The sequence below is a fragment of the Ambystoma mexicanum genome, chromosome 12 (genome assembly GCF_040938575.1).
Source record: "Ambystoma mexicanum isolate Mex_15411 chromosome 12, UKY_AmexF1_1, whole genome shotgun sequence".
NCBI classification, from domain to species: domain Eukaryota; kingdom Metazoa; phylum Chordata; class Amphibia; order Caudata; family Ambystomatidae; genus Ambystoma; species Ambystoma mexicanum.
This window is the reverse complement of record NC_090936.1, coordinates 302,264,241-302,291,965: the sequence shown is the minus strand read 5'-3', so window position 1 is coordinate 302,291,965 and position 27,725 is coordinate 302,264,241. Positions and strand designations below refer to the sequence as shown.

Here is a 27,725-nt window from a genome sequence, read left to right as displayed (position 1 = left end):
TTTACATCCAGACCACTGCAGCAAACTAGACAACCCACTTAAAATCAATATAGTAACGCCTTCTAGGATTACACATGTGTAAGGTTGTAATTGTTCTTTTTTCAGCTATTGAGCATTAGAACCTGCTCACCCATATAGCATAAGTATTACCATTAAATTCTCTATGTTGGGGAAGATAATTTGTGTGTCCTATGTGGCGTCCTGTGTTTACAAGAATTGATGACACGGAGTAATAGTTGACTGTCATGAAAGGTCTGCCTAATCTGTGCCTGCTCTGGAGGGGTTTCGGTGGATGCCAGTATCGAGTTACACACGTCCTGATGGGTGACCCAGTTTCTTATCAGAAGTGAGTGACTGGGATTCATTAGATTGTGATGTATTTGATGTAGGGCATTTCAAAGAAGGGTTGCATGGTGCATGTAAGGAGAGGATAATCCAACCAGAAGGAATGGGACTTAGGGCAAGGGTTTGTGGCAGAGGCGGGTCATCAAGGAGGATTTAACACTTGTTAAGAGGAGGTGATGGAGAGAACGTCATCATGGAATCGTGTGTGTTTTCAGGTGTGTTGATGCATCTAGTCGTGTTCCTCTTTTATTTTTATTTTTTGCAGAATGTCACATGGCTGAATTTTTGTCGCCGATTTATTTTTTTCAAGCACCTTTTCTCCCCACTCAGAGGGAACAATAAGAACATGGTCACCCTAGACTCCGTGCTGGCTGCCCTGAAAGAGAGGCCACCGGCCAGCTTCATGAGAAGGGAGTCTGGATGATGTTCATTAGCGAGCCTGTACCAGGGATATCTAGATGTAACCTCCCATGCCTGTTCCATCTGCACGCAAGGACTGAGATGTGAGGCACACATGCTTTTGGCATGAAGGCATGAAAACTGTATGTAGGGCTATGTAATTTGACTGCAAATCTGTGTCATTCCTCGCTTTGCCACATTGGATTAGGGAAAGGCATGCACATTATGAGACCAGGCCTTCACCATGGATGTGGGAAAGGAAGGTGACAGTGTTTTTGTTCTGAAAAAAAATATTGTAAAAACAAGAACGAGTATCGAGAAAAATATGTATACGTTGCATAAAGAGTAGTCCATGCCGAGTGGTGAAAATCAAAACACATGACTGATATGCAAATGTATATTTCTCCTCTCTGCAAGGTATGGTGATCTGAACCGCGGAGGTAGACACTCCGGGCGGGAACCTACCCAGAGAACAGGTTATTTGGCTGTGTTTGTTCTCGGTAGAGGGGCTCCCAGACCTCATAAATGAAGAGTTCAGATCGCTGGCTTTTCGTTGGCGCCGCTCTTGCGATGTCGATACCTGAATGGCAGGTGCGGCTGCAGAGCAGGGCAAGAGTGCATCGTTGGAGCTTTGTGTGGGTCCCAGTGCTGGAATGGAGTGAGCTCCTGTGATGTGCTACTGTGTTACAGAAGCACCGCATCCTAGGGGCTAGAGTTGTGCAGCACTGGCATAGCAAATGATTTTCTAGTGAAAGATGACTGCACTTTCTTGTGCCCGGAATAGCAGGAGGTGATCCAGGTCTGTATTCAATTGCAAGGCATTGCCAGGGCTGCCTGTGTTTGCCAGTGTTGGAATGCCAGCCAGTGCCTTGGTGACTGGTTTGATTGGCACTGTGAAGTTCTTCAAAGCTTAGCTTAACCTTCACTTGTTTGCTACAGAGGGCACTCTCTGTGCCCTCTCCAACATCCACCCTACCTGACCCCACCTTTGCCTCCAGTGATGCTTAATAAAGTAACTTTGTATATTTATATGAAACTCCTCTGTAGCATGAACCCTTGCCTATATAAGTCGAATGAATGTATTCTGTTTGTTTTGTCCCTGGTATATGTCCCACTTTCTTACACTCTCAGAAACGGGCTCCTCACTTGTCATGAGTGTCCAGTTGTACAGGCTATACTTTGGGGTGACACCCCTGCTATCTGCATGTCTGCTATTGTAAGTCATTTCTGATTGAAATTGATAAACTCGTTCTTCAATTAAATACAAATACACTGGCCCGCTTCTGGTAGGGTCTCCTTGCCAGAATTGCAAGTTATGTTAGGATGCCGTGTGTGGTACACAGTGCTGGAACATGTGTGATGCACACAACGAGTGAGGTACATTTGACCCTTGTGTGCATGATGCCAGAAAAGCGTTTCACGTCACGAAACCAGCGCGATTTGATTGGCCAATGCTTCTTGCATGTATTTCACACGCCTACAAGGATTTACTCATTTCAAAGCTCTCCTATTTCTGTCAGATCCGGGAACTGCATGGAAATAAAGTGATGTGCCCAGGATCACACAGTTCGGGCAGCTCTATAAAACGTGCACGCTGGTGATACGGCGTACTCTAAAGTCACTAGGCCGCGTAGCTTGCTATAGCACTCTGCCCTAACCTGCCTGGTGTTGCTAAATACGTTCTCATTTAGGCGTCTTTTAAAAGTGTCCTTTCGCTTGTTTTTTGTGCATTTGGGTTGACCGGAAGAAAGCTTAACCCGGCGGGTCCATCCAATCCGGAGGGGTCTGTCCCCACAGAGCTGTCTTGTACATCCCGAGATCGACTTTGGAGTCTCCCGGTCTGTCATGCTGCCAGGGCCCTGCCTGTCACTCTTCTCCTGGCTCGCTCTCTCTCGCCGTATAACTAATGGCTCCATCTTAGAGCCCCTCCCCCACCCACACTCCGCTGACATCATAAATTAAACAGACCCAAATGGACACCATTCATTAGCCGTGCACTCTGCGGAAAGAGCTTGCTCGCGCGTTCTATTAAAAGTTAAAATGCTCCTCGCAGTTACGGGGAGGGGGCGGGGGCCGTGCCGCTAAACACAAATAATAAGCGAGGGACCCTGAGAGGAGAGCGCTCCCGAGCCATTTGTTGTCCCCGCTCACTTGTCAACAGCACTGGCTTAAAAGCCTGGGCCATTGTGGAGGCCGTAATGGCACCTGTTGGCCTGACAGGCGGACAGCTGTCAGCGGCGGCAGCAGCAGGCCCCGGGCCGGCAGGGGCAGTGTGCGCGGCGGCGCTGCAGCTGCACTGGGCCACGACATGTCCAAAAGTGAGCAAGGTAAGGCCTGCCTCCCCGGCCCACGCCCCCCCACGCCCCGGCGAGCCGCGGGCTCTCTGCTCTTCCTGGAGCTCGGCTCACAGCGCTGCAGGGATGTCCGAGGACGGGAGGAGCCGATCGTGCTGCGTGCTGCCCCGGGAGCAGAGCTGGAGGAGCCCGGCCGCCCGCCTGGGGGCCCACCACAAAAGTAAATACACGCTGCTTTATGTTCGTCTGACGCACGCAGGGCTCGTGGCGCTTTGCGGGCATGGCACGGGGTAACTTGGGGCTCGCTGACATGCTTGCCATGTGGAAGCTTGTGCCCAGGTGTGCATCTTGCGCAGCTTGGCCGTCTGTGCCTAGGGGAGCATGCGACTGTGCCTCTTGCGAGCACTAACATGGTGAGCTGTGCTGATGTGCCCTGTGCATCCTTGGCCCCTGTGCCACCCCACCGTGGAACTGCGACCGGGCACGCTGCGTGACTCGCTGCCTGCTCTGATGACATCTGCTCCATGGGCAGCGTGACAAGATGCCTGAATGTGAACAGTGGTGTCGGTGCCGCGGGCGCCATGAACTCGCGCACTGCGATGGCAAGTGCGCGCCTGTGGGGGCACGATATAGGGATATGCCATGGAGCGTTGTCGCTCACCGTGGCGCATGCCTGCTCGTGCGTCCCAGCCGTTCTCGCTAGGGGTTCAGTTTCAAGGTTTAATTCTGTTGGGTTAAAGTGACACATGGTTCTATTTCCCACAAGCACGGAGTGTGCATATGAAGGTTCAAAGTCTGCTTTTTTCTCGGGGTTTGTGGTTGTGTAGACTCTCAGATCCACATGCGACACATTTATCAATTTGGTCGGGAGACAGGGAACGTGCTCTGCCAGTCGTTGTTGTTGTTGTTGTTATCGGGAGAGCGATTTCCAATCCCGGCGTCCCGCATTGATCACATTGTGTGATCCTGAGCAATTCTATGTATCCCTAGTGTTGGCTAATGCCCCGGAGCTCAGCATTGGAGGACGCTGTGTGCCTGCACTGCCAAAGCAGAGCAGCCAGGCAGGACATAGCCCTGAAACTCACGTTAAAGGCATTACTCTCGAACTCTTCTGCTGGGTCCCAGTTCTGGGAGTCACAATTTAATGTTCCACCATTTGCATGCACATAATTCAACTTTCGGGGAAGGGAGTTGAGGGGGGGGGGGGGGTCGCTGCAGACAGATCGCTCCGTTTGTAAGCAGTGCCTCGGGTTTTTGGGTCCCGACTTAGTATATGGAAACGGGTAATTTAGTGAACTCTTTGGGCTTCTTTTAAACAAAGCAATCTGTGGCAATTAGGAAGCTCCGGGGCGAACACATGTCTGCACTTCCTTCTGTTTGATGTCCCTTGACACTTCGGCAGCATGGTGGCTGCTCCCTGGAAGGAAAAGAAAAGTCCCCTTAGAGAGGGGCGGGCATTCGATGCTGCCCAGCATGTGTCTGCCCCAAAGCAGGGTCTCAGACTGTTTACTTACACAATGTGTCTTCTTTTGCTAGAAATCGCCGGTGCATTCGTCATTATTACGGCTCTGGTGCCTCGTGCTATTGAGTGTGGGCTTTGAGTTAGCTGAGTTGGTTAATGCAGCCGCTGCAGAGATCACTGTGCAACCTGCCAGGCTCGGTTCACTCCCCGGGGTCCTCCTTTTATGTATATGCAGTAAATGGGATTGGTACCAGTGAGTTGGGTAAACGCAACGCCCAGAGTGTAGGGGAAGGGGGGGGGGGCTTCAAAGGTGCACGGCGCCTCCACGGAAGGGGCAGCCTGGACTGTAGCACTGGATTCGTGCAGCTTTGCCCTTTGGCGTGAGTGTAGATTAGACTCGGGTGGATGGGTTGGCAGAGAAGGCATGTAGGCAGTGTCCTGCCCCCACAAAGGTGGAACTTACCCGTGAGGAACTCCCCATTCGGCAGTGTGTGTGTGTGTGTGTGTGTGTAGTCCGCGCATCCCGTGCGAGTGGGGTGCCTGAAAAAGGCATGTGTAAGAATAACCCCAGAGGCGCTCTGGACGCCTTCACACAGATGCCCATGTCAGCACACGTGTTGCCCGCGCCGCGGGGAGGCGAGGGGATAGTGCGCATGCCCCCTCCCCTGCCCGGGTGCCCACGTGAAGTGCTGCCCCCGACACTTTTATCCAGACTATTAGAAAGCGTTTCGTGTCTCTTGTGAGTGTGAAGAGTCTGGCTTGTCGCGCGTTTTTTTTTTTTTTTTTTTTTTTTTTTGCACTGTGGCATTGCGTGTGTGAGGGGTGCCCAGCCCCGTCGGGCTGTGCTCTGTGCACAGTACGTGTCACGATTGCGTTACACACCCATGGGTTTGCATTCTAGCACACACCCGCCCAATAATAGCGAAACCTTGGAGACAGGTTTACAAGCGGCTTTAAACTGTAGATGGGTAGTCCGCTCGATTCGCATCGGTGTGTGTTGCCGTGGCGCACCTGCCCGAAAGCTTCAAGGCACCTCGACCTGTCACGTGAAGGTATGGACGCCTTTTCACGCAAGAGCCTTTCCTTTGGCCAGTAAAAGGCTTTTGAAAGGGCCAGGGCAAAGGTGATGGCTCGGCGTCTGTGAATCAGACCTTGATCAGAGATGGAAACATGGCCAATGGTTAATAAAGCCGCATTGAAGCGCCTAGAACCCGTGCATTCTAGGAGCGTCGCCTCGTTTTGGATCCGGGTGCTCAAAAGTTTGAATGTTACCTTTGCCATTGGAGTGTGTGTGGTCCTGTGGGCGACGGTTTAAAGTTGATGTGTGCTGTTAGTTTAGCGACTCCGGCACCATAACCATGCTTCATTGTTCGCTTTGCCCACTGTGCCAGTTACTCCATCCAAGTTAATCAGAGCCCCAACACTCGGGATGCCTGCGCTTTTAGTTCACTCCACGGAAGCCTGAGCTGGCGTTGTGAGCGGCTACCTCGCTGGTGCCAGTCGGACAGTTGGTGGCGGTCGAGCTCTCGGTTCATGACCGATTGCTGTCTCCCGTGTTTGGGGGTACACCCCGGGCTTTATTTCCTTTGCACATGTGTGGTGTGGGTCTCGCTATCTCCCCCTCCCTCTATCCCTCTCCCCTATGCCGGCGCATCTCCGCAAATTGGGCGATTGCCCGTCTTTTCTGTTCAGCAGGGGATGCTAGAATCTTACACAATTAGCTGCAGCTGCTAAAGCCGACCTTTAAGAAAAGTCATTGTTCATTTGTGAAACCTAATGTGTGTGCCAGGCTTAGTTGGTGTTGCTCGCCATCGCCAAACAGAACGAAGGCCAATAAATGGGGAGTTTGCCGTTGCATTCTGTCTACCACCAAAGGGCTACCTGGGCGTTGTGTGCTGCACATTCTATTACGTGTGGTGGTGTATTATGTATTCTGGGAGCTTGGGAGCAACCCGGCGGCGCTGCAGGGGTTACAGGAACACGCCGTCCTTCTAGCCCCATCGATTTCAAGGAATAGTTATAATGTGCAGGGAGTGGGGAGCAGTGGGGTGGCGATGGAACTCAGGGCAATCGGGTGCATGTCTTACAGAGTGCAAAAAATGCGCGCCTTAAAGCGGACGGCGCGGCGCTTTTCTAGTAAGTCAATACACCACACTATGCCGTCTTGGTAAACGTTCAGTGTACTCGTTTAACGCAGAACGAATTGTCGTAAAGAAGGGCCTTTTTCTATGCAGTGCTGTCCTTTGGGTGTCACCTGGGACGGTCGTGCCATACTTAGAATGCAGAACCTTGCAGAGGCGATTTTTACATGAAGACCCCCCCCATTGTAGTGTTCTTAGACGGGAAGCGTCCTGGGCTTTATGTAGCAATACAGTTCGTGTTTTCCTTTGCAATGCCATGTGGGGCCTGGGCTCTGGCATACACGGCGGAGTAGGCTTGCGGCAAGGCCCTTGTCCCCACCTGGCTGCGGAAGAGCTCCGTGGTGTGCCCAACACTTCAGCCCACGCCACTTCCCGTTCGGGGGAACTGTGCCTGGGTGATGGTGTGCGAAAGCTGTCAGGTGGCACACGGGCACCGGGTAGCTACGGCCGGGGGCGGGGACACGGTGCCCTTCCGTCGCGTCGAGCCGCCTGCCCTGCCACTCGGCGCTCCGGGAACCGGGGCGCTGCCGCTTTAAGCGCGGCTCGCCGGACAGCAGCGCTCTGTTCCTTTGCGAGGATATTTTGTCTAGCTGCGGGGGGAGGCCTTTGTCCCGGCCTCCGCTGACAATAGACTTAAAAGCAAGGCGCTCGACGCGCCGTGCCCGGGGGCTCGCGGGCCCATTGTGGGCGCACAAAGGGCTCCCACTGCCGCATTCCTGCCCTGCAAAGGTTTGTTGGCTTTAATGACAGACAGCCCTCCATTGCAAATATCGCGTTTGGCTCCGGAGTGTTTACTCGCTTCTCAGGAATGTTCTAAGCGCTGCTGTGAAGAGAAACGCCACTGTTTTCTTCAACCTAAGCACATTTTTTGTTGTGCTTTGTCCCTCGCGGCGTTTGCCACCTAGTTACACATTTAACAAAAATCACTTTGGTTTTGTTCATTAAACATGTACAAAGCCGGCCGCTGCCCGAACACCACACGAGATGGACAGTAGGAAGGTCCAATATCCGACATAGCTCATTGATGTCCCGCTCACGGCACTAAGCGTCATCGGACCATGTCAGGCGGGAGTGGTTCATCCTGCCCTGGTTTTTTTTTTAATTGTTTGCTTGGTTGCGAAATACAGCTGTGCATTCGAATGGGAAAAGTACAAACACAGCACAGGATTGGTTGGGCCACTCCTGGCATAGTGTGTGGTAACTTTAGGGCTCCGTCTCAGGGTGACTAGGTGTCAGTAGCACCACAATAGAATGTTGGAATCCTAAGCTCCAATCAGGATCCAGGACTTCCAGGCACTAATCGCTGCTGTAGCCCCTGATCCTGCTGGCTGGCAGGATTCTCTCCGTTCTTTGGGCCCCTGATCTCCCCACTTCCCCGAGGTCCCCTCATCCTTCTGTCTGCTGTGTCTCTAACCACATTGGCCACAGCGACAACGGGCGCAGAGCAGACACGATAGAAAATGGCTACTGCTACCAGGCCTTTCCCAACGGGCCATGTTGGGTGGCCTCCCGTTCATTAATGTCCACACTAGCTCCCACCCCACGGCCAGGTGCTAATAGCAATATGATCTGCCCCCCACCCCCGCCCCTTGCAATACTGTTTTTGAGGGCCCTTAGCCCTCCTTATGCGTCCTTGCCTCGATCGGGCCCATAGGTTGGGCTGCCATGCCCTTACCAGTCAGTATTTCCCAGGACTCTGGACTAGAAAGTAATAATAGTAATGTGTTTTTATATAGCGCTTTGATCTAAAGCGCTTTACCTAGGACATATATGCATGCATTACTATTAATACCCGATCGAAATTGTTACTTTGGTAATTTGTCTCCACTTTAATGAACTTTTCGATTGTTATTAAGGACTTGCGCGAATGCTGCATAGAACCCGAATCTTAACACAGCAGGCCTGGTCCACGTGGTGCCCACTGACCCCATGCCCCTAAGTGAAGCTTATGCCAGTGCTGGTATTGTAATGGAAGCCTCCTCTGCATTCTGGGCCTTGTAGACCCATGCAGTTAGGACTGGGTGTCCAACTCTGTCCTTGAGGGTCCCACCTGGGCAGCTTTTTGGGACCTTCAACATCAGCATTCACGAGATAAATCTGCGTCCAAATAAACAAGTCCTTTACATCTGCAGTTGCTATTCTGAAAACAATGTAGGTTTGTAGACTTGAGGGCCAGAAGTCAGGGCTGGATTTTGCCGGAGCGCATGGCATTGGTCTTGTTGGCAGCTTTGCAAGCAGGGGCTAGACTTTTGATTTTCCCGGCGGCAGCGGGTGGGGTGCAGCAAAAAAGTCCCATTGTAATTTATTGGGACTTTAACGCAATCAGCACTTCCTGGGAGAGGCGCTGGTGGAGGGGGTGGGGGGGGGGGTTCACCCATGTACCCAGCGCCCCTGTATGCAAGTTGTCTACTGGATTAATTTAGCATTGTGTAGCCTACATTTGAATCTAGGCCACGAATAACGATATCTGTGTGATCCTGTGCAGGTCACTTCACCCTTCCTAGCAGGGGTGGGCAGACTGGCCTATAGGAAACTCTGGAGATTTCCCAGTGGCCTCTGCACCCCAGGTGGGTTGGACTGGCCTATAGGAAACTCTGGAGCTTTCCTGCTAGGACTCAGCACTCTAGGCAGCGGTAGACTGGTCTATAGGGAATTCTGGAGATTTCCCGGTAGGCCTCTGCACCCCAGGCTGGGTTGGACTGGCCTACAGGGAACTCTGGAGATTTCCCGGTAGGCCACTGCACCCCAGGTGGGGTTGGACTGGCCTATAGGGAACTCTGGAGATTTCCCGGGAGGCCTCTGCACCCCAGGTGGGGTTGGATTGGCCTATAGGGAACTCTGGAGCTTTCCTGCTAGGCCTCTGCACCCCAGGCAGGGTTGGACTGGCCTATAGGGAACTCTGGAGCTTTCCTGCAAGGCCTCAGCACTCTGGGCAGCAGTAGACTGGTCTATAGGGAACTCTGGAGAGTTCCCGGTAGGCCTCTGCACCCCAGGCAGGGTTGGACTGGCCTATAGGGAACTCTGGAGCTTTCCTGCTAGGCCTCTGCACTCTGGGCGGCGGTAGACTGGTCTATAGGGAACTCCAGAGATTTCCCGGTAGGCCACTGCACCCCAGGTGGGGTTGGACTGGCCTATAGGGAACTCTGGAGATTTCCCGGTAGGCCTCTGCACCCCAGGTGGGGTTGGACTGGCCTATAGGGAACTCTGGAGCTTTCCTGCTAGGCCTCTGCACCCCAGGCAGGGTTGGACTGGCCTATAGGGAACTCTGGAGCTTTCCTGCTAGGCCTCAGCACTCTGGGCAGCGGTAGACTGCTCTATAGGGAACTCTGGAGATTTCCCAGTAGGCCTCTGCACACCAGGCAGGGTTGGACTGGCCTATAGGGAACTCTGGAGCTTTCCTGCTAGGCCTCTGCACTCTGGGCAGGGGTAGACTGGTCTATAGGGAACTCTGGAGATTTCCCGGTAGACTCTGCACCCCAGGCAGGGTTGGACTGGCCTATAGGGAACTCTGGAGATTTCCAGGTAGGCCACTGCACCCCAGGCAGGGTTGGACTGGCCTATAGGGAACTCTGGAGCTTTCCTGCTAGGCCTCTGCACTCTGGGCAGAGGTAGAGTGGCCTATAGGGGACTCTGGAGATTTCCCGGTAGGCCTCTGCACTCTGGGCCTCTTGTCTAGTAACTCGTTTTATTTCCAAACGTTCTCACAGGGAAACGGTTGGGCTGGCTGGACATGTGTAAAATGAGGCCACTTGGCAGACTAGTTCCAGGGCATCCTTTGGTTCCCAGTCTCTGCACCCCTTCTTCTTTCATTGACAACATGGAAGTGCAGAGAACCCGGTCCCTAGCTGACATTATGGGCTTTATCGCCGATTTCTGGCGGAGAGCGCCTTTGGCAGGTTCTTTTGAAGGTGGCCCCGAGTGTCACCCCCGTTTCCACAGCAGCACTCCGCACACATTGTGCAGCAGCGGTCCGTGGACAGCTTTCCCGCCTGAACCGAACGCAGGAAAATTAACCAGGTTCTAATAATTGAGGGTCCTCGGGGCCAGACAGATCTTTTGAGGAGTTAACAGGCAGCGCGTTTATGCCCCCGGCGGGGGGCGAAACAAACGTCCAAACACATCCAAATAGGCATAAACAGCGATGTTCCCGGCTGGCAGAGGCCTTTTCTTGGATGCGGATGATAAGTGCGGGCATTGTTGCGGGCCCGCATCACACTGGGACACTTATCTCGTGCACTTGGTTCCCGCGCTGAATGCGCTGGCAATCGTGGCACTGAAAGCCGTGGTAATTGTGTGCCCATCAAAACGCTGACATGAGTGTACAATTACATTGTTCAATCCAGTTCCATTGTTCTCCCGTTTTAGCGGCATTTGGAGGCAGCCCCGCGGAGGCCACTCTGCCAAAGAGGGAGCACACTCGCTGGACAGGGAAGCTGTGTGCCCCCCCTCCCCCACGGCGGAAGGCTGTTCATGTGTTCGCGCACATGCTCCTCCCGCCTCACACGTGCACTCCCACGCAATCTCACGCAGCCCCACGCAATTACACTTCCCAGTGTACTCCCACGTAATCACACTTCCACACACGGTCCCACGCAGTCACACTCACACGCGCTCTGCCAAAGATGTGTCTCTCACACGCCTTATCACACATACACTCACAGACCGCATTTACACGTCCAAGGCGTCTCTCTCTAATATACACTTTCTACACACGGTACTGTTTCCATTTTGCTCACTCGCAGGACTTCCTTCGCTCGTACATTCACTCCTGACACGCGCGCACTCGTGCTCTTTCCCCCACACACTAATAATGCCCCCCCCCCAAAAAACACGCACGCACGCAGGCGCGCATTCACTCCCTCGGCAAGTTAAACCGGAAACAGCGTGTCCATGTGTGGGCACCATGTTGCCGGGGACTATTTAAACCTGTCTTGTGCAGTCATGTAAACACGCAGCCTGGCTGCATTGATTCGCCTCCCCTGGCCTGTGTTTCGGTGGCATAATGTTTGTTTCGTGTGCTCTAGGAATGACAAGTGTCCATTATATCAGGCCCTGCACACTCAGTGGAGGCTCCTGGAGTAGGGGGACTGGGCGGTGTTGGGGGGGGGGGGGGGGTGAGTTAGGAGCGCTCCCTTTGTCATTCAGAATTAGTGTAGCTTTGTTCGCTGGAAGCAGAAGCTAATGATTTTGAAACAGCAGGTGACAAAACACATTATTTTTCCTGCTGCCCTCCACCCCGCCCGCTAGCTGATGGGTTTGCTCACCGTGGTAGTGCGCTGGGGGCTCTGGGAAGCAGGGGGCGGCTCGCCTGCACTGGGGGATGCATTGTGTTCATGCACTCGCTTATTTTTTTTTCTATTTTTGTTTCTTTCTCTCAGAGACGCCCAGTATTGAAAAGCTATTGTCCAAGGACTGGAAAGACAAGCTCCTGGCCATGGGATCGGGGAACTTGGGAGACATTAAAGGTAACTCGGCCGCGTGTGCAGTGTAGATGGAGAGTGAGTGCAGTGCGCGCCTGGGCGCTGTTCTTCTAGGCGCCTGAACTAGACATGAATGCGGCCTGATTCTCTCTGCCCAGGCCTGTGCTGGGTTACCTGCTTGCTCGAGTTCATGGCCGATCCGACGTGTGCAACATGACCTGAATATGCATTGCCTGCGTTTCCTCCGTACACATGACATGGTGCGTGTGATGACGACACAGACATTGCAGTGCGAGTCCATACCTGCGTTGTGGGAATGCCTTTGCTAAGCTCACATAGCCTCGTTTTCTGTTTTTGGTATTTTATGGCTCAGTCCTTTCTCTTCTAATTTTCTTTCTTTCTTTCTTTCTTTCTTTCTTTCTTTCTTTCTTTCTTTCTTTCTTTCTTTCTTTCTTTCTTTCTTTCTTCTCCATTTCATCCTTTGTCAACCCCTCCTTCCGTCTATAAGTGAAGTCGTGGGGAGTCGTGGGGAAAGTTTCCCAGCACTTTGCAGGGACTCGGGCTGGGCGCCTGGAAGCCTTTGGGGATTTTTGCAGAGCTAGTCTGATCTGCTGCTGGACCGTGCACTAGAGGGAGGAAGCACATCCACAACCACCGGGTTCTGCGGGAGGGCCCTAATTTCCCTCTTCTCCTTCCGGTTCTCGAGTAAAACCGAAAAGCAGCAGGAAGGTGCGAAATGGGGAGAACACAAATGGCTTTTACACGTTTAGAAGGGGGTGGCGGGATGATGGTAGCGCCTCCCATAGCCTCCTAAATGCACGGTTTGCACATTTCAAGGCTTGTGCTATTCCCTTTTTCGGGGAGGAGGGGTGGGCACGGTTATTAGGTGTTTGGATCAGGCTTGGCAGTAAGCTGTGAAAACAGGCCCTGCTTTATTTTTCCTGCCGACTACCGTGACAGTTGCAATTATTGTGCATTGTTAGTGCGGGGCCCGCAGTGGCCGGGGTACAATAGAGCCCTGCCCTCTGGGGTAAATTAATCTGACTTCCAGGTTCTTGGGGGGTCAGACAGCCTGATTATTTACTGCCCAAGAATGCGGCTTTCATGCCACCACTGGCTGAGGGAGACCGGCAAACAATGGGGCCGCTGTTTCGCCGCTGTATTTAGGCACACAACAGGGGAGGTGTGTAGGCTCAGCTGTTTGACACATATGCACCAACACACGCACACTCTGGCCTCTCCGCCCCTCCCCAGCGCACACACCCTGTCTTGTGAATTATTGGTCACCCTTGTTAATGATGCGTTTTCAAATAAACATGGTACGTGCGTTTTTTTAATTATTTTTATGAAACAGTTGGCAGTCTTTTTCCCTCGCTATAGGGGTAGGTGCTGCACCATCTGTGGAGAAGCCCTTCCAATATTTTCTCTGCCCACCTCACCCCTAGTTTGATCACAATGGTCGATCTGTCAGGATGCAGCCTGGCTGCAATAGGCACCGTGCTAATGATCAAATAAATAACGTCATTTCTGCATACGCACTTCCGTCTCTTCCAATCCACGTGCAGGCTGGGTGACGAGCATTTCCGCTGTAAAAGGCTGGGAGATCGCAGAGGCAACACGTTTGAATCCCGGCCCGTGCTTAGAGACTGGCCTCCGGTATTAAGCGCAGAATTAAAAGATGAATTAATTAAAAGCATGATCTTTGTAGCGGTGTGTATGAGAACGTGTCTAATATAGCAGGTTAGAAACATCATACATGTGAAAAGCCCAATGAAGTGCTTTACACATCAAATTATATACAGCTATCCCCAGAGGGCACCAGACCGTGTGCTCCTCAAATTGAACACCATGTTTCCCCTTAGATATTTCACTCTAGTTGGGGCTTCATCTGGCCGAGCTATTCTTGTAGTCTGATATGTCTCAAGATCAGTATTTTAGGGTTGGTAGGTTTGGTATTTGTCTACTCTTCAATTTGGTATTTTGTTCATGTCACCAGAAATTAGGTTTGCCACAACCTCCCAAGCCCCCTCCCCCCTGACCCCCGTTCTAGGACAAGTCTACTTCAGAGATCATGAGTCAGCCGATTTTGAAGTTATTTTTGTAGACTTTCACCCAGTATTTCTTTGGTTTGTCTCAGAGACTCAGTCGTTTGGGTTTGATGTGTTGAAGTTCCTATTGGTATGGTTTTGACAAGGTCAACTTTAATGGAAGTCACAATTCACAACAACAATGGTGCTTCACAGATCCCTGAAAAGGAGACGTACAGTTGGAAGGCTCGAAACCACTACACCCTAGGCCTTGTCGCTGCCATGCATTCTCGATTAAGCTACTTTCCAGAAACTAGGCCTGATTCATGGAAGTGTTTTAAAATGGCGCAATCCCATAGGAAAATGTTCCATGAATCAGGCCCACTGTATTTTTGTTAACATAAAAGGAACAGTGCAGGTGGATTTTCAGCTTGAAATCTAGATCGAACAGAGGTTCATAGCAAATAAACGGGAGGAGTGGTCCATTGCGGAACATGTCGATGACCCGTCCAGTGCAGCTTTCCTGCCCCATGTTAAAAATAATCGACCTGTCAAGTTTTCTCAGAGGGTAATTCACATCAATGGACGTTGGGGAAATTGAAATTAGTAGCATGAGGTTAGAGTGTGGTGATAAAGTTGTGTAGTATGTCACTGAAGAAAAGTTTCAGCACAGCTGGGTAAGGATGCACATCTTGTAATTCATTTTTTTTGGTTTGCTTCATTTTGGATAGCTAGCCATTGTAATGCTGCAGGGTGGCATTCTTGATTTAAATGTAAAGTTTGAAAAGTCACAAAAGCACACATGTTTTGGAAAGTGGGGGCGGCTTAACGCTTGTGGCAACCGGGCAATTGAACTCAAATTCCAAATTAATTTGCAAAAAAATCTAAATGTGGTGAAAGTTCTTATAATTCTTTTCTCTGTTGTTTTTAATAACTCTTCAAAATCTTGAGTTTATTTTTATATTCCTCTTCTTAAAAAGTTAAAAAAAATAATGGCATTGCAAGAAATGTAGTTAAACTAATTTCTCAGCTGGGAAATCAAAAGTCATGGTAAAGCCCATCATTAATCCAGTGCATTGCATATCCTTATTCGGGGCGAAGAGATCAACCTTTTCTCCATGATGGGTCTTGTGAGATTCACTTGCAGATCAAGCATTATTTGTTTGTCATTTTAAATCTTAGGCTGAGCTGCTGATCCAGAAAAGGCATTGTGCTGCCAAACAATTGCATCCTAGCATTTCTACCCCCACTTCAGATACATTATTAGGTAGTATTTGATTAAATATAATACTTTCCATTTAATAATGCCAACACAGAATGGCTTTGCATTGGCTTATCATGTAATTAATGGTAAACCTAATAAGGTCAAATGTGTTATTGAAAAACTAAATCGAAAACAAAGACTGTTCAAATTGTATTTTAGTATTCTACAAGTTAATCAAGTGTATATTACAAATCAACTGATGGATTCAATTATACATATTGACAGGCCTGCACTTCATTAGATTGCTATTACAAGTAAATATGACACAAATAGAGAATTTTCCTTTTACATGCAACTCTGAAACTGCCAAATAACTTTTAACTCGGAAAGGGTTGTTTATGTAAGTGCCATCTTTTTTAAAAACTAGTAATGCTCATGCCTTTTATCAATCTCTTTGATCAATGGGCACCGGCCTAAGTGCAAACTACGATAAAAGCTAACATGCATTCCATGAACAGAATTTTTATGGTCTTGTTTTTGTAAGTTCATGTGGAAGATTACTCTACTAAGGGATTAGTACAAGCATTGTCAGTAATGGCAAATTCAAATAATCAGATGTCTACATTAATCATGACCTCTGATTTAGCAGAGCAATAAGGCCCCATGAAGAATTATTTTGTTCCATTAAAGTACCCTATTACAAAATTAATTTTGTTCATAACAGCAGCAGTCTTTTTTGATACCAGGATCCTAGCAACAGATGTAATTCAAGCTAAATTGTAATGTGCTGCACAAAAACAACCTATTTGAAAGTGCAAAATTGGAAACACACTTTAAACTTTAGAAACCATTGGTCAGATTACAAAATAGTTAAAATCTGAATTCAACAGAATAAAGAGAACAACATGCCTAAAACACAATATATAAACATGTATTAACTGTTAATAAATTCACACATTTTAATAACCTTTTCACACATGCAGTCACAAAAATATAAAGGAAGTCTCCAGATTCAGCATATTCTTGAAATCTGAATATATGATTCTTATTAATATTGCATTTATATACTGGGAATTATAAGGGAAATACATGTTCCAGTCCAGTTTATATTTTTCTTTCCTAAGCAGAGGGCTACTTATTAGCTAACACGTCCCCTTATGACAATGATTTCTCAGTAGGCTAATGATGGGAAGGCATGGTATCAACAGCAGACAAAGACACAATAGATGGAAGTTTTGAAAACCTCTATTTTTGTATCTGGTAAGGTTGGGAGAATTCCCAACTGGCCCTAATTCTAGAATGAGAGTAGTCTCGACCATTAAACAAATAACAAACCAGTCCAAGTCAGTCTAGTAAAAATGAAAAGGCCTATACTAAAAAAAAACTAACCTTGCCCTCCTTCTCAAATGACAAATGTGTAAAGGGATATCAAAAGGAAAAATAGTTTCTTTAAAAAATGTCAGATTGGCTTTGGTAACAACTCCCTTCCCCACGTTCAGAAGCACAGGGTCTGGGGAGTTTCTTAAAAGGATAGGTGACTGGCACAGTTCTTTTGGCTTACTGGTACTATTCAACAGTTCAGGCTTGGGTTTCAAGCTTTTGACAGTTCTATACATTCTTAAGGTTTTGTCCACCCTGCCATAAATGCACAGTTGAACTCTTGACTTTTACTATATCACAATTCAACACAAGCTTCCCTCTGCCGGGCTCAAGCCTGTCTTTTCTCTTTGTGGGGGTTCTCTTCCCCACGTTTTGTTTCATCCAACTTTTAACTGTTGAAGACTTTTGAAACTGCAAGGATTTTACATATACCTCTGCATGACCACTTCAACCTCTCTTTAAACAATTTGAAAGTCTTCATCAGTTCGCAACAACGATGCTTCTCTTTAAACAATTTGACAATCTTCATCAACTTACAACACCAATACTTCTTGGTACTTCTATTTTCTTAGAATGATTATTTCTTTACTTTGCCCTCTTGGCGTATTTAAATGTCCGTAATTTTGCTTTTCACTTTATCAACTCTCATTTGGGAGCGCAGTTACTTTCTTGCCCTCGTTTCCTGCTTTATCACAGCTTCAAACATTTTACAGAGACTTTCGAATGTGCGATTCCGCCTTGCAAGACCACTCTGTTACTTTGTATGCTTTCATTACACTTCAGAAATTGTCTTTTCCATTACGCATTTAATCGCAAACGCGCAACCTTCATCTCTTGTTACAGTCACTTTTGCTTTGAACACAAACCAGCCTTTTGTTGCCTTCAATAACCCAATGATCGTGCTAATTGAGTTTCTTTCTTCAGCACCTTTCATGTTGCAGTCAAGGCTGTTACGAAAACTTCCTCTGCTCCTCCCCAACACTGTCGTTCACCCAGGAGGGTAGCTGGCCACCTTGAAGTACTTTGAAGGTATATTCTTTCTCCTCACTTGGTTTAAATCTTGCAGCGCATAGGGCTTCCGGAAAGTATGGAATTCTCGCCTGACTCTCTTGTTCTCTGCAACTGCCGATCAGCCCCTTGGCCTTCCAACTTCGCTAGCCTGGTTCGCATCAGCCCCGAAAGAGCTGCTCCTTCTCGTACTCCGCCTTGCTCAGAGTGTGCCTGTCCACACCACTTTTTATCCTGACTGGGAATGTTAAAAAGTGGCAGGTGTGTGCAATTAGGATTATGTGCCTGACTCTGCCTGGTATAATTAAAGGGATAAGGCCATTGCAAGTCAGTAGAGGTAATCTTCCTGGCCTCATTCCTCATATTCCTCGGTTCAGTTTTGTTGTCAGTGTGACATGGGGAGGAATTAAGGGATCTGTAGTTTCCAATAAAATAGGTGGGGATAGGTGTTAGGTGGGTTGTGGAAAAAGTGGGATACCATGTCTCACCATCAGGTGCTTTTCCCCCACTCCCAGAGGACCCCCTACCCAGGTGATCCTGCTTCGCTTGTTCACCCCCAGGGCCGGGATCCAAAAGCGATGGCCTTTCCCTTGCCACCTGAGTATGGGATCCCCAGGAACTAGGTTTTTCACACTAAGCAAAGGGGAGGATCCTAATGGGTGTGAGTAAGTGAAAGGAACCTATCACAGCCTCTGATCAATCCAAATGTATTGCATCAAATTTTGCTGCATAGGTGGAGGTTTTTGCTATGTAAAGTCAAATGCATAGGTAGAGAGGAGAAATTTGTGAAAACAGAAGAGAGCCTTGTCAACAGGTCAAAAGTTGATGGGGGCTCCATCTGGGGTTACCTAATGGAATATTTCCTTAAGAAGGCCTTTTCCAGATGGGTCCTAATGCAGAGACCTTTCCCAAGACAGACAGAGATTACCTGAGAGGGAGTTTGAGAGCAGGTGGATGGACTTAAAGGAAGAGCCCATCTGGAAGTGATGCATGAAGCCGGTTGATATTCCTACCTGTCCTCTGGCTCTGAAAGATAAACCATACATGATAACAACAATCCTAGATCATTTATGTCCCAATAATTTATAAAATCCCAGATAGCAAACATATTTGTGAAAACCCCATTTACAAGCTAAGCCACTGAAGGGGGCTGTAAGGGGTCGGCCAAGTGAAACTTGGGGAAGTATAATTAAAATAGATTGCCCTTGGATCTAGAATTGCCCAAGGCATATTAATTGGCCCTGGTAGTAACACATTTTGAATTAATTCCAGGGGTTTTCACAGGAGTAAATGTATATCTGGGTTTGCGACTCCGATGTCCAACATATTTCACAGATTTGCAGGGTTTGATAAACATCTTGTTTTGTGAAAACCATAGTTTACTTACACAATCCTGAATATAGTTCTCTACGGATTAAAGTGAAATAGGAAAGTAGGTTGGTTTCTCACCTTCAGTCCCTAGAACATATTTAATTTAAATAACCAATATCATGTGTCTTAAGTAACACTGCTCAGAAATAGGTGGATTATGATTTTAGTGGACTCCTAATTCAATATATCAAGGAATTGTTGCTCTTCAAAATAAAATCTTCTATCTGGTTGTAATTAACATATATTTCAAGCCATTTCTAAAAGTCTTGTCCATGGTGCTGTATCTTCTGAGTTATGTCTTAATTAAAACAGTTATAAGTATCCAGATATTAAAAAACTTCAGTTTTTGTTTCAAATAGTCAAAAAAAAAATAATAATATATATATATATATATATATATATATATATATATATATATATAATTTGGATTTGGCGGAGCACGTAGTACTGTGCAGATCGGTTGGAGTGCAAACCTCTCTGGGGTGCTGGAGGCTCGGCTTGCCCTTTTGAGAGATATATATATATATATATATATATTGATGTTGGTGTGATTATGTAAAATAAGTGTTTGCTATTGTATTGGGAATGCCAATATAAGTGAGGATTTTGTATTTGATTTTGTAGACAAACTTACTGTGTCTAATTTGATTTATTATTTTAAATGAAACCATATTCTTGTTACAATAGCCTGGTTTATGTCCCATATTGTGGGATGGCATTACAGTGGTGGGGAGTATTAGACCAAGGATATTTTTTTGTAAAATGAATCACTAGAAAAGTAAATATATTCCATAGAAAGAAGTAATTAGAAAGTCATCAGTGAGCTGGACTGTAGAAAGAGAATCCATGTTTTTAAACATGCGATTAGTTAATTGTGGTTCTCTAACCTGTACATTTGGATCTGCTACGCACGTTTGCCGCCCCAAAATGAACGTATCAGCCCAGTGCCATGACACAGGTTATTAGGAGTGAACGAAGATCTGGTTTTCTCCAAGAATATCTGATAGCCCAATGCACACTGTGACTTTATGAGCCGTGTCCCCTATAGCTTCTGATGATGCTGAAAGGGTCCTCTTTGGCTCCTGCAAGAATACTCTGCCCCGCTCTTGCTAACTATAGTTCTGTGACCCAGGCTTTCGTTTTGAGCTTCCATTTTTGAACGGTGTTATATAAGCATTATTGTAATAAAGCGCTTTCCATATAAATGAGGCATACATGGATGCACATGAGGTACAGAGGTATGTTAAATTGCATTAATGTGTTACATTGCTCTGCAGAAAAATATGGCACACATTTGTAGTACATTGCACAAGGTGACAGGTTCCACTTGCCTACCTGTTACCCCTATGGCTATAACCATAATTTGTGTATAATGCTTTGTAATATCTGTATATCCTGCTTTTGTAAGTAATGTATTTCACTTTATGGCTCACCGTAACTAAGCTTTGCATATTCTTGTAACTGTTGCGCCCTGATACCCTTGGGTCTGGTGCGCATTACAAATAATGAAACACACAAACTTGCTATGATTTTTTTGTGTGCAGTCACACACATCTCACACTAAAAAAAAAAAACAACGCACACGACAAGTGGGAAACAGCTCACATTTTGCAACAACTTGTGCAAGTTTGACTGTGCAATTCAGCACCACTGGTGCAAAATAACTGAACCATGAAAGTTAACATCGGGGGTAGGATAAGCTTTCTCCTGTGCTGGTCCATTTGCTACTGACGTTGGAAGACTGACTAGCAGCAAATATTTTCTGTACACTAGTCACTCAGTGCAAATATTGTTGCAAAATGTAACTGCACTATCTACATTTGCCTGGCATGGTATGAAATTGACGAAGACTGGTTAACATTGGATAATTGAATCCCATCCATGCCAATGCCACATACTCCCCCAGGACCATCGAAGGAAATGCCGCTGCACATGTTGTATGTAGAACTGTGGCTTCATAAAGCCAGACTGAAAATATGAGAAAAGACACAAGGGATCAAAATACATACAGTTCACCAGAGCCTGGCAAATCTGCACCGGTGAAGCTCACAACATTTGCATTGACTAAACAGTGCAACACATAACACTTGCACTCACTGACAAGCGGCACCGGGGCAAACTGCTCAGCGACAGTGTTTTTTATGTAATCTGGCATAATGCCCGCAGATTGAGAAGCAAGCCCTCTGGACGAATGCCTCTGTTTTTCAGGTTTCCTGGCCGCATTATTAACTTTTACGCACCAATTATCCCTGTGCTTCAGGTAACGTGTAAAGCAGAATTTGTGGTTTGCGATCAAGCAAGTAAGATTTTTTTTGTGCTTAAATAATACCTAATTATTTCATCAGAAAGGAAGTCAAGAGCAGCCCTAACAACGTGTTAGACATTCTGAAAACCACAGGTGTAGAATGTAGAAATGTTGCAAATAGTTCCTTTCTCTCCATTGTGTCTGTTGTTTAGGTCATTTTTTGGTGGGGTTTGGTAGAAGAGAGCTTTAGCTCTCTGATGTAAGCGACCTCACATTCGTGCAATGATACAAGAAGACTGATGCCCATTATGAGTTTGCCGATATCACAGGCGAGATACTGGCAAACTGTAATACTGTTTTTGCTACTTGGTCTGCCGGAATTACAGGCAAATTCCAAGTGGCAGAAACGCAGATAAATCCCCATTCCTTGGGGGGATTTGCTGGTATTACCGGGCCGTTAATACTGCCAGTTTTCTGCTGTCAGGGTGGCGAATATACACCCAGAATTTAGCTGGAGGTAAATCCTTCACCCTACCAGCAAATGTATAGTTGCCCGGTCTGGAAAAGTGCCAGTACACGTTATTACCAGCACTTTATTTCCAGACCGGCCAATTTATAATGATGGCCAATGAATGTGACAGCCACAGTCCGGTTACGCTTTCTTCTGCCAATGAGCTGTTACCACTTAGCATATAAGGAGATAGTAATGAATCCAAGGAGTGCAGGCTAGCCTTTATAAACAGTTGCAAGGGCACATTTGCGGCTTAGTTTGTTTAAAAAAAAGTCTATCTCTTTAGCACATGGCTAAAGTGACAATGGCGCACACAAGGATATATACATTGTCCGTTTTTTCTTTCTACTAGTATTTGATCTTTCAATTTAATGCATTGAAAGCATTTGAAAAATCATTGTCATCTTTGGAATTATAGGTAGACACGTGTTCATATCTCGCCGTCGCGCAGCATTTCTCTTTGCATGTAACAGATGTCCACAGTCATAACTGTAAACCTAGAACCTACATCTTCAGGCCCTGCACATCAGTTCGTGTTTTTCTCGAGAAAGAAAACGGAGACCCTGTTTTTGTGAATGCTTTCCAAATTGCAAATTAGCCCTGGGAAAAACGGACTCCTGCATTCTCCCGGAGCTGGAATTGTGGCCTCCTCCAGTAGTTGCACTCCCTTTTTCCCGAGCCTTGGATTCACTGCTGAAGTGGGAGTTGAGATTGTTCGCCATAAATTTCCAATGGCCGATTAAGCGAAATAATCCATGCAGTGACACTATAGCTCATCCGCGTCCCTTGAATCAAAATTTATGTCATGTAAATTTCATGTATGGATTAAAGTGGATAATCTCTTAGGTGACGCAGCGAATCTTGAGATAAATGGACTAGGCAGATTCCGTGTTTGGATTGGGCGTGATAAGGCTGGCGCACAGCAAGTGGAGAGCGAGTAAGCTTGGCTAGTACTTTGGCTACAAATGGGCATCTTGCGACGGGAAACACTGTGACCCCAGAACAAAGCTACACCGAGGAAACCATTGACATGTTGCAATTATAGACGAGATGTGTTGGCTTGCAGTGACTAAAATAACCGGGCTTTAACAGCTATTGAAAATCGGTGTCTCGGTTTCCTGGCAAACTTGTTTCGATCATTACATGTCTGTGGCAAAGGTGTTAAAACTCAGCATAATTTAATTTTCGGCGGCTGGGTTTGCGTCATCATTTCACACTAGTTCAGCCGGCACAAGAGCTTTCAACTTAGAAGACCGAGGACCTAGTGGTAGCAAGCAGTTGTTAGCCGATCAATGTATGCAAATAATCTGTTATCTATGAGGCACTCTATCCAAAGTGCTTTACATAGAACTTTATACATGCACAATTAATATTACCCAAAGAAAGTAATTAGAGGCTGTTGCTCTCATTTGATCCATCGCGGAAGAATGGAAGGCCAAGTCAGCCATGCCGGGATTTGAACCTGCGACCTACATATCTCAGGAGCGAGCATTGTTATTTGATTGCTTATTGGCGCAAACCTAACTCAAAAGCAGCACAGCGATTTAGAGCAGGAGGTTGCCAGAATTGTGTGTTTGGCACTGAAGTATCAGCACTGAGTGATCTTACCGGCTATGACCCAAGAACTGTGTCTGCCCTGCAACTTCTAGTTTTTCAAGTGCTCTTTCTTAGGTCCAGTATAACGACTTACCTCGGGTTAGGATTAGTGGACATTTATAGCTGTACCAATGTTGCTTCTTGGCTTTACCATAGACTCCAACATATTTTTGGTCACAAAATAATGCAAGCATACACTCTAATAACAAAATGTAATATTAGAAAAAAATGGATTAAGCAGACAGGGAAATGTGAATCATTGCCTATGTAAATATAAATACCATTGAGAGGAATTGATGGATGTGCTAGGATGCAAGTTTGCCGAAATGTGCCTGTCTGTTGGCTGTTGCTTCCCTTTCTGGGACGTCAGCAGCTAGAATCGTTCTTGGGACACCAGGACAAAAGCTGCCCATTTTCATATAGCAGCTTTAAACTCTTTCTATTTTCCTCGTGCACACTCGCTATTACGGGCAAGGCCGGTTCTCTATGTTCCATGATGATACCTCTTGCATGCTGGTTTTTATATAGTGGTCGACAAACCCAGAAGTCCCATGGCAAAAGCCACAGAAACCTTTGTCTCCACTACCTGGGTGACCTCATATTACATGTACACAGAAGAGAAAAAGAACATATCAGATTGGTGATGCCTGTCCCACCCTCAAAACAAACAACCAAAATGCACATTTAAAAACACAAAAATGATTGTTTTATTATAAAACACATTTTTTAACACTGAACTAAAATGCTGAATCAAGCACATAAAATGGGAATCACCATGCAGCATCTACAGTGAAGACAGCTCACCTCTTGCACGCTGTCAGGAAGCATCAGGTTGCCCCTTATTATTATTATTTTTTTTTACATTTGTAAAGTGCGCAGAACCCTGAGGCATCTTCATGCACCAAATGCTGCCAGCATATCACGTGGCTTCAGGAGCTGCTTCTAAACAGGTCCCTACCAGCCTCAAGTGTTAAAAATAGAATTGTCCCCGCACATGCCAACCGACTGATTAGTGTGAACTACTTACTCAGCTGTGAAATTAGCCATTATATTTGCCACCAGCCTGTTATGGCCAAGATATCTCGCTGGCTTAACACTCACTTCTGAAATCTGTGTATAACTTGGAGACAACAGGTGAGCCTTCCATTTCCTACTTCAATCAAGATGTTCAACTGAGTACGGTTGACTTGGGGAGTAGTAACACCTGTTACTTATAACGGTGACAAGAACTGTGGTCTCCAGCATGTTGGCACTCTGGCACTCTGGACAGATGTGGCTGCCATTTAGTTCGCTAGAAAGTACAAGTCCATATCCTTCCGCTCTTTTCTCTTGAAATTTGAAAAGAAAACGAACCATTTCCTTAAGGTGCCTTTTTCTCCTCGGGCCATGCTATTCTCTTTTCTCTTGCTATAATTTGAGCCTACTGAAAAGTGAAAAGGGACTTGAAAGAGCCTGGGTGCATCTAAAGGTAAACATTGAGTTTACCTGCATTTTGCAGTCATTGTTTATTAGTCACAATGACACCTGTGCTGGCGGGGCTTCCTGGCCAGTAAGCTTTGGGTAGGCCATACCTCTAGTGGTGTTCCATTGCCGCCTGGAATGGCTCCCCACCTGGGTAATGTCACCAAAAAAGAAGCACGTTCTGACATCAGTGGACACTGGCCTGCGTCGCATCTAGATGGGACTGATTGAAGGATGGCAAGCCCGCGCCTAGATGAAACTTGAATGTTGGTGTGTGCCACACTTGAATTGTGAACACCAGGCTGCGCAGCATCCAGATGGGGTTGCGAATGAAAGCATGCCCACATCTGGACAGATCTCTGGACGCTAGCTTGCGCCGCATCTGGATGGGACTATGAATGTTGACTTGCCCACACCCAGATAGAATTCTGGACATTGGCCCACACCGCATCCGTATAGAGTTGTGGGGGTCAACTGGTGCCACACTGGGACAGAACTGCAAAGGCTAGCATGCCAAAGGTCAGTCAACCCACTAACCAATATAAGCTCAAACTCTGCATACTTATCTCACTCAAACTCACACAACCATCTCTCGCACAACAAGCCGCATGCACTTCACAACACTGCAACAACACATAAGCCGGACCAACAGCACACACGGCCTATCACAGACCCAGATACCCACACCAAAGCTCAGAATCTGGTGTATACCGAGTTGAAGCTGCCAACAGAACACCACTCCTCTCACAATCCTACTCCCTCTTCACCTTACTAACCCACCCCACCCCATCTTATCATTTACAGATCCGCCAGAGCGCCTGGGGCCCAATTCCGTTGGTGACGGTGCGCGGTACAAATACCTTTAACATTTAACATCACGCTGCAGAGCGATTCCAGCACTCTGAACGGTTGCCTTTCTACAAATGCTGCATGCGCCTGCATAGACAACAATGGCAAAGCTAGTGGTAGTCCACTGGAGTGGTTATAATTCACTGCTCCTTAAGCAGGCTTCTCTGGGGAGGTGGGGGGGGGGGTCAAAAGCCTACTTGAATCAAAATAAACGTCCACCTTTGTACATTGTTATTGCAAAAGCTTGTAGGTCGTATTTCACAGCACTAAATTATAGAGAGTTGCAGGTTGGCAAGTGAGTCCCCGCTTTGATTTATCCCATCAATTAAACCTAGGTCAGTTAATTCATCACGGTAAGCAGTGCTGTGGCTGCCGTTTGGTCTGGCCATGGCGTGCCTTGCCCGTATAATATTTTAAGAGCTCGGTCTTAATGCTATCCTGTCCAGCGCGAGCCTCTGCAGGATTGCTGGCGTAAACGGATTGCCGGCAGCATTTCCTACTGTGGAGACTGACCAGTTATTTAGGACTTTTCTCATTATTGATGAATGGCAATACATCGGTTTTTAAGTTATTGCATTTTGAAAACTGCATAGGATCTCGCTCCTCCTGCTATTGAGCTGCATTGAGCTTACAAGTAGCCCGATAAAAAAGAGGGAGGGCATTAACATGGTTTTACTGCAATACGTCCCTATCCTGCTCAATCTGAAATAGCTGGCTAAAGATCTAGTGTCTCCCCCCAAGATTCTCTTAAGGAAACCTCTGCACAAGCCTTCAGTAATTTTAAGATATCAATTTTCTATGGCAGATTCCTTTCTGGGCATAGTTTCCTGACTTGCATACGTGAGTCTCACTTACACTGTGCATCGTTTATGTGCATATTACTACTTATTTGTGTCAAGCTCTTACAGTCATGCTAGCACTTGTAATAGGGGGCGATCAGATTTTCTAAACCAAAAACCTACAGTGTTACAAAATGAATGCAATAGACATAGAAGAAAGACACATACACGGAACATCCTCAAAAAATATATGACAGACAGGAATGGCTAAATCCTCACCATGATGGGTATCTGAGTGTTTTCTTTATTTCGGCAAGATTTGAAGTATTGTTTTCCTTTTTTCAGAGTCATTTTATGGCCACTGCGATTTTAACAATTTAAACATTTTCAGCGAGATTTGTGTTCTTTTTCTGCAGCCTGCAGGAGGGCACCAATAATGACAAAAGTTCAGGTTGGACTGTTGCTTGCTTCAATGGTGCACATCTAACACTTTTACACCTGCCTCTCTTGAGCCCATGATTTTTTATTCACTGTGTATTACTAACTCTTCCAGACATATAGTTTCCCTATTCCCACTCTAGCCCACCAGTTTTCCATCTGTTATTCATTATTTCTTTAATCATCTAATCGGCAAACAGGAATAAGAGATGTTTAGGATTACACTGTATCTATCTACTGGCCACTTGGCTTTAGTATCTGCAGAAAATGTCAAATAAAAAAGAACGTATGGCATAATTGTACGAATTTCGGCTGTACGAACATTACGTACAACCGAAATAGACTAACCGGTATGCCATACGTTCCCATTATAGCGAACATGTGTAGCAGGGGAGATGGGTGCGTCCCCCGCACCCTTGTTCGCTGTAATGGGTTTGCGGGTTGCAGGGGTGTCACCCGCTTTCTGTAAAATAATGAAATTGAACAAATACATTTGAAAAAAGGACCCTGTGGTGCCGGTTTAGGTCCACATAAGTGGAAAGAACTGGCATTGCAGGAAGACAGGGGAGTCTACGGCACACAACGAAATGTGCCGCCATAAGGTAAGTAGGGGGTGGGGGCAAATTAATGAGGGAGACAGACATATTTGTGAAAATGTCAAAAGGGAAATGTGTTCAAATAAACCTTTCTCTTTCCACATATTCATGTACATCTCTTGGCTCTCCATGCAACTGCAACATGACCTGCACTGGTGCTCTTATCAAGGTAGCTCTCTGATGAGACTCTACATTCAGT

General features: G+C 46.9%; 1 protein-coding gene across 4 annotated transcripts in view; it reads left to right on the top strand.

Annotated features, from left to right (window-relative positions):
- Positions 1 to 27,725, top strand: part of SOX5 (SRY-box transcription factor 5) — a 624,232-nt gene that overhangs the window by 296,664 nt on the left and 299,843 nt on the right. For 2 of the 4 annotated variants that reach the window (XM_069628460.1, XM_069628459.1), the window contains exon 4: positions 12,020 to 12,106. The exons of 1 other annotated variant lie outside the window; for it this stretch is intronic. In XM_069628460.1, the coding sequence (XP_069484561.1) occupies positions 12,020 to 12,106 (87 nt within the window). Of the gene's footprint in view, positions 1 to 2,927; positions 3,259 to 12,019; positions 12,107 to 27,725 lie in introns of those variants that run through there. One more of the 4 variants, XM_069628462.1, reaches the window with a different exon arrangement.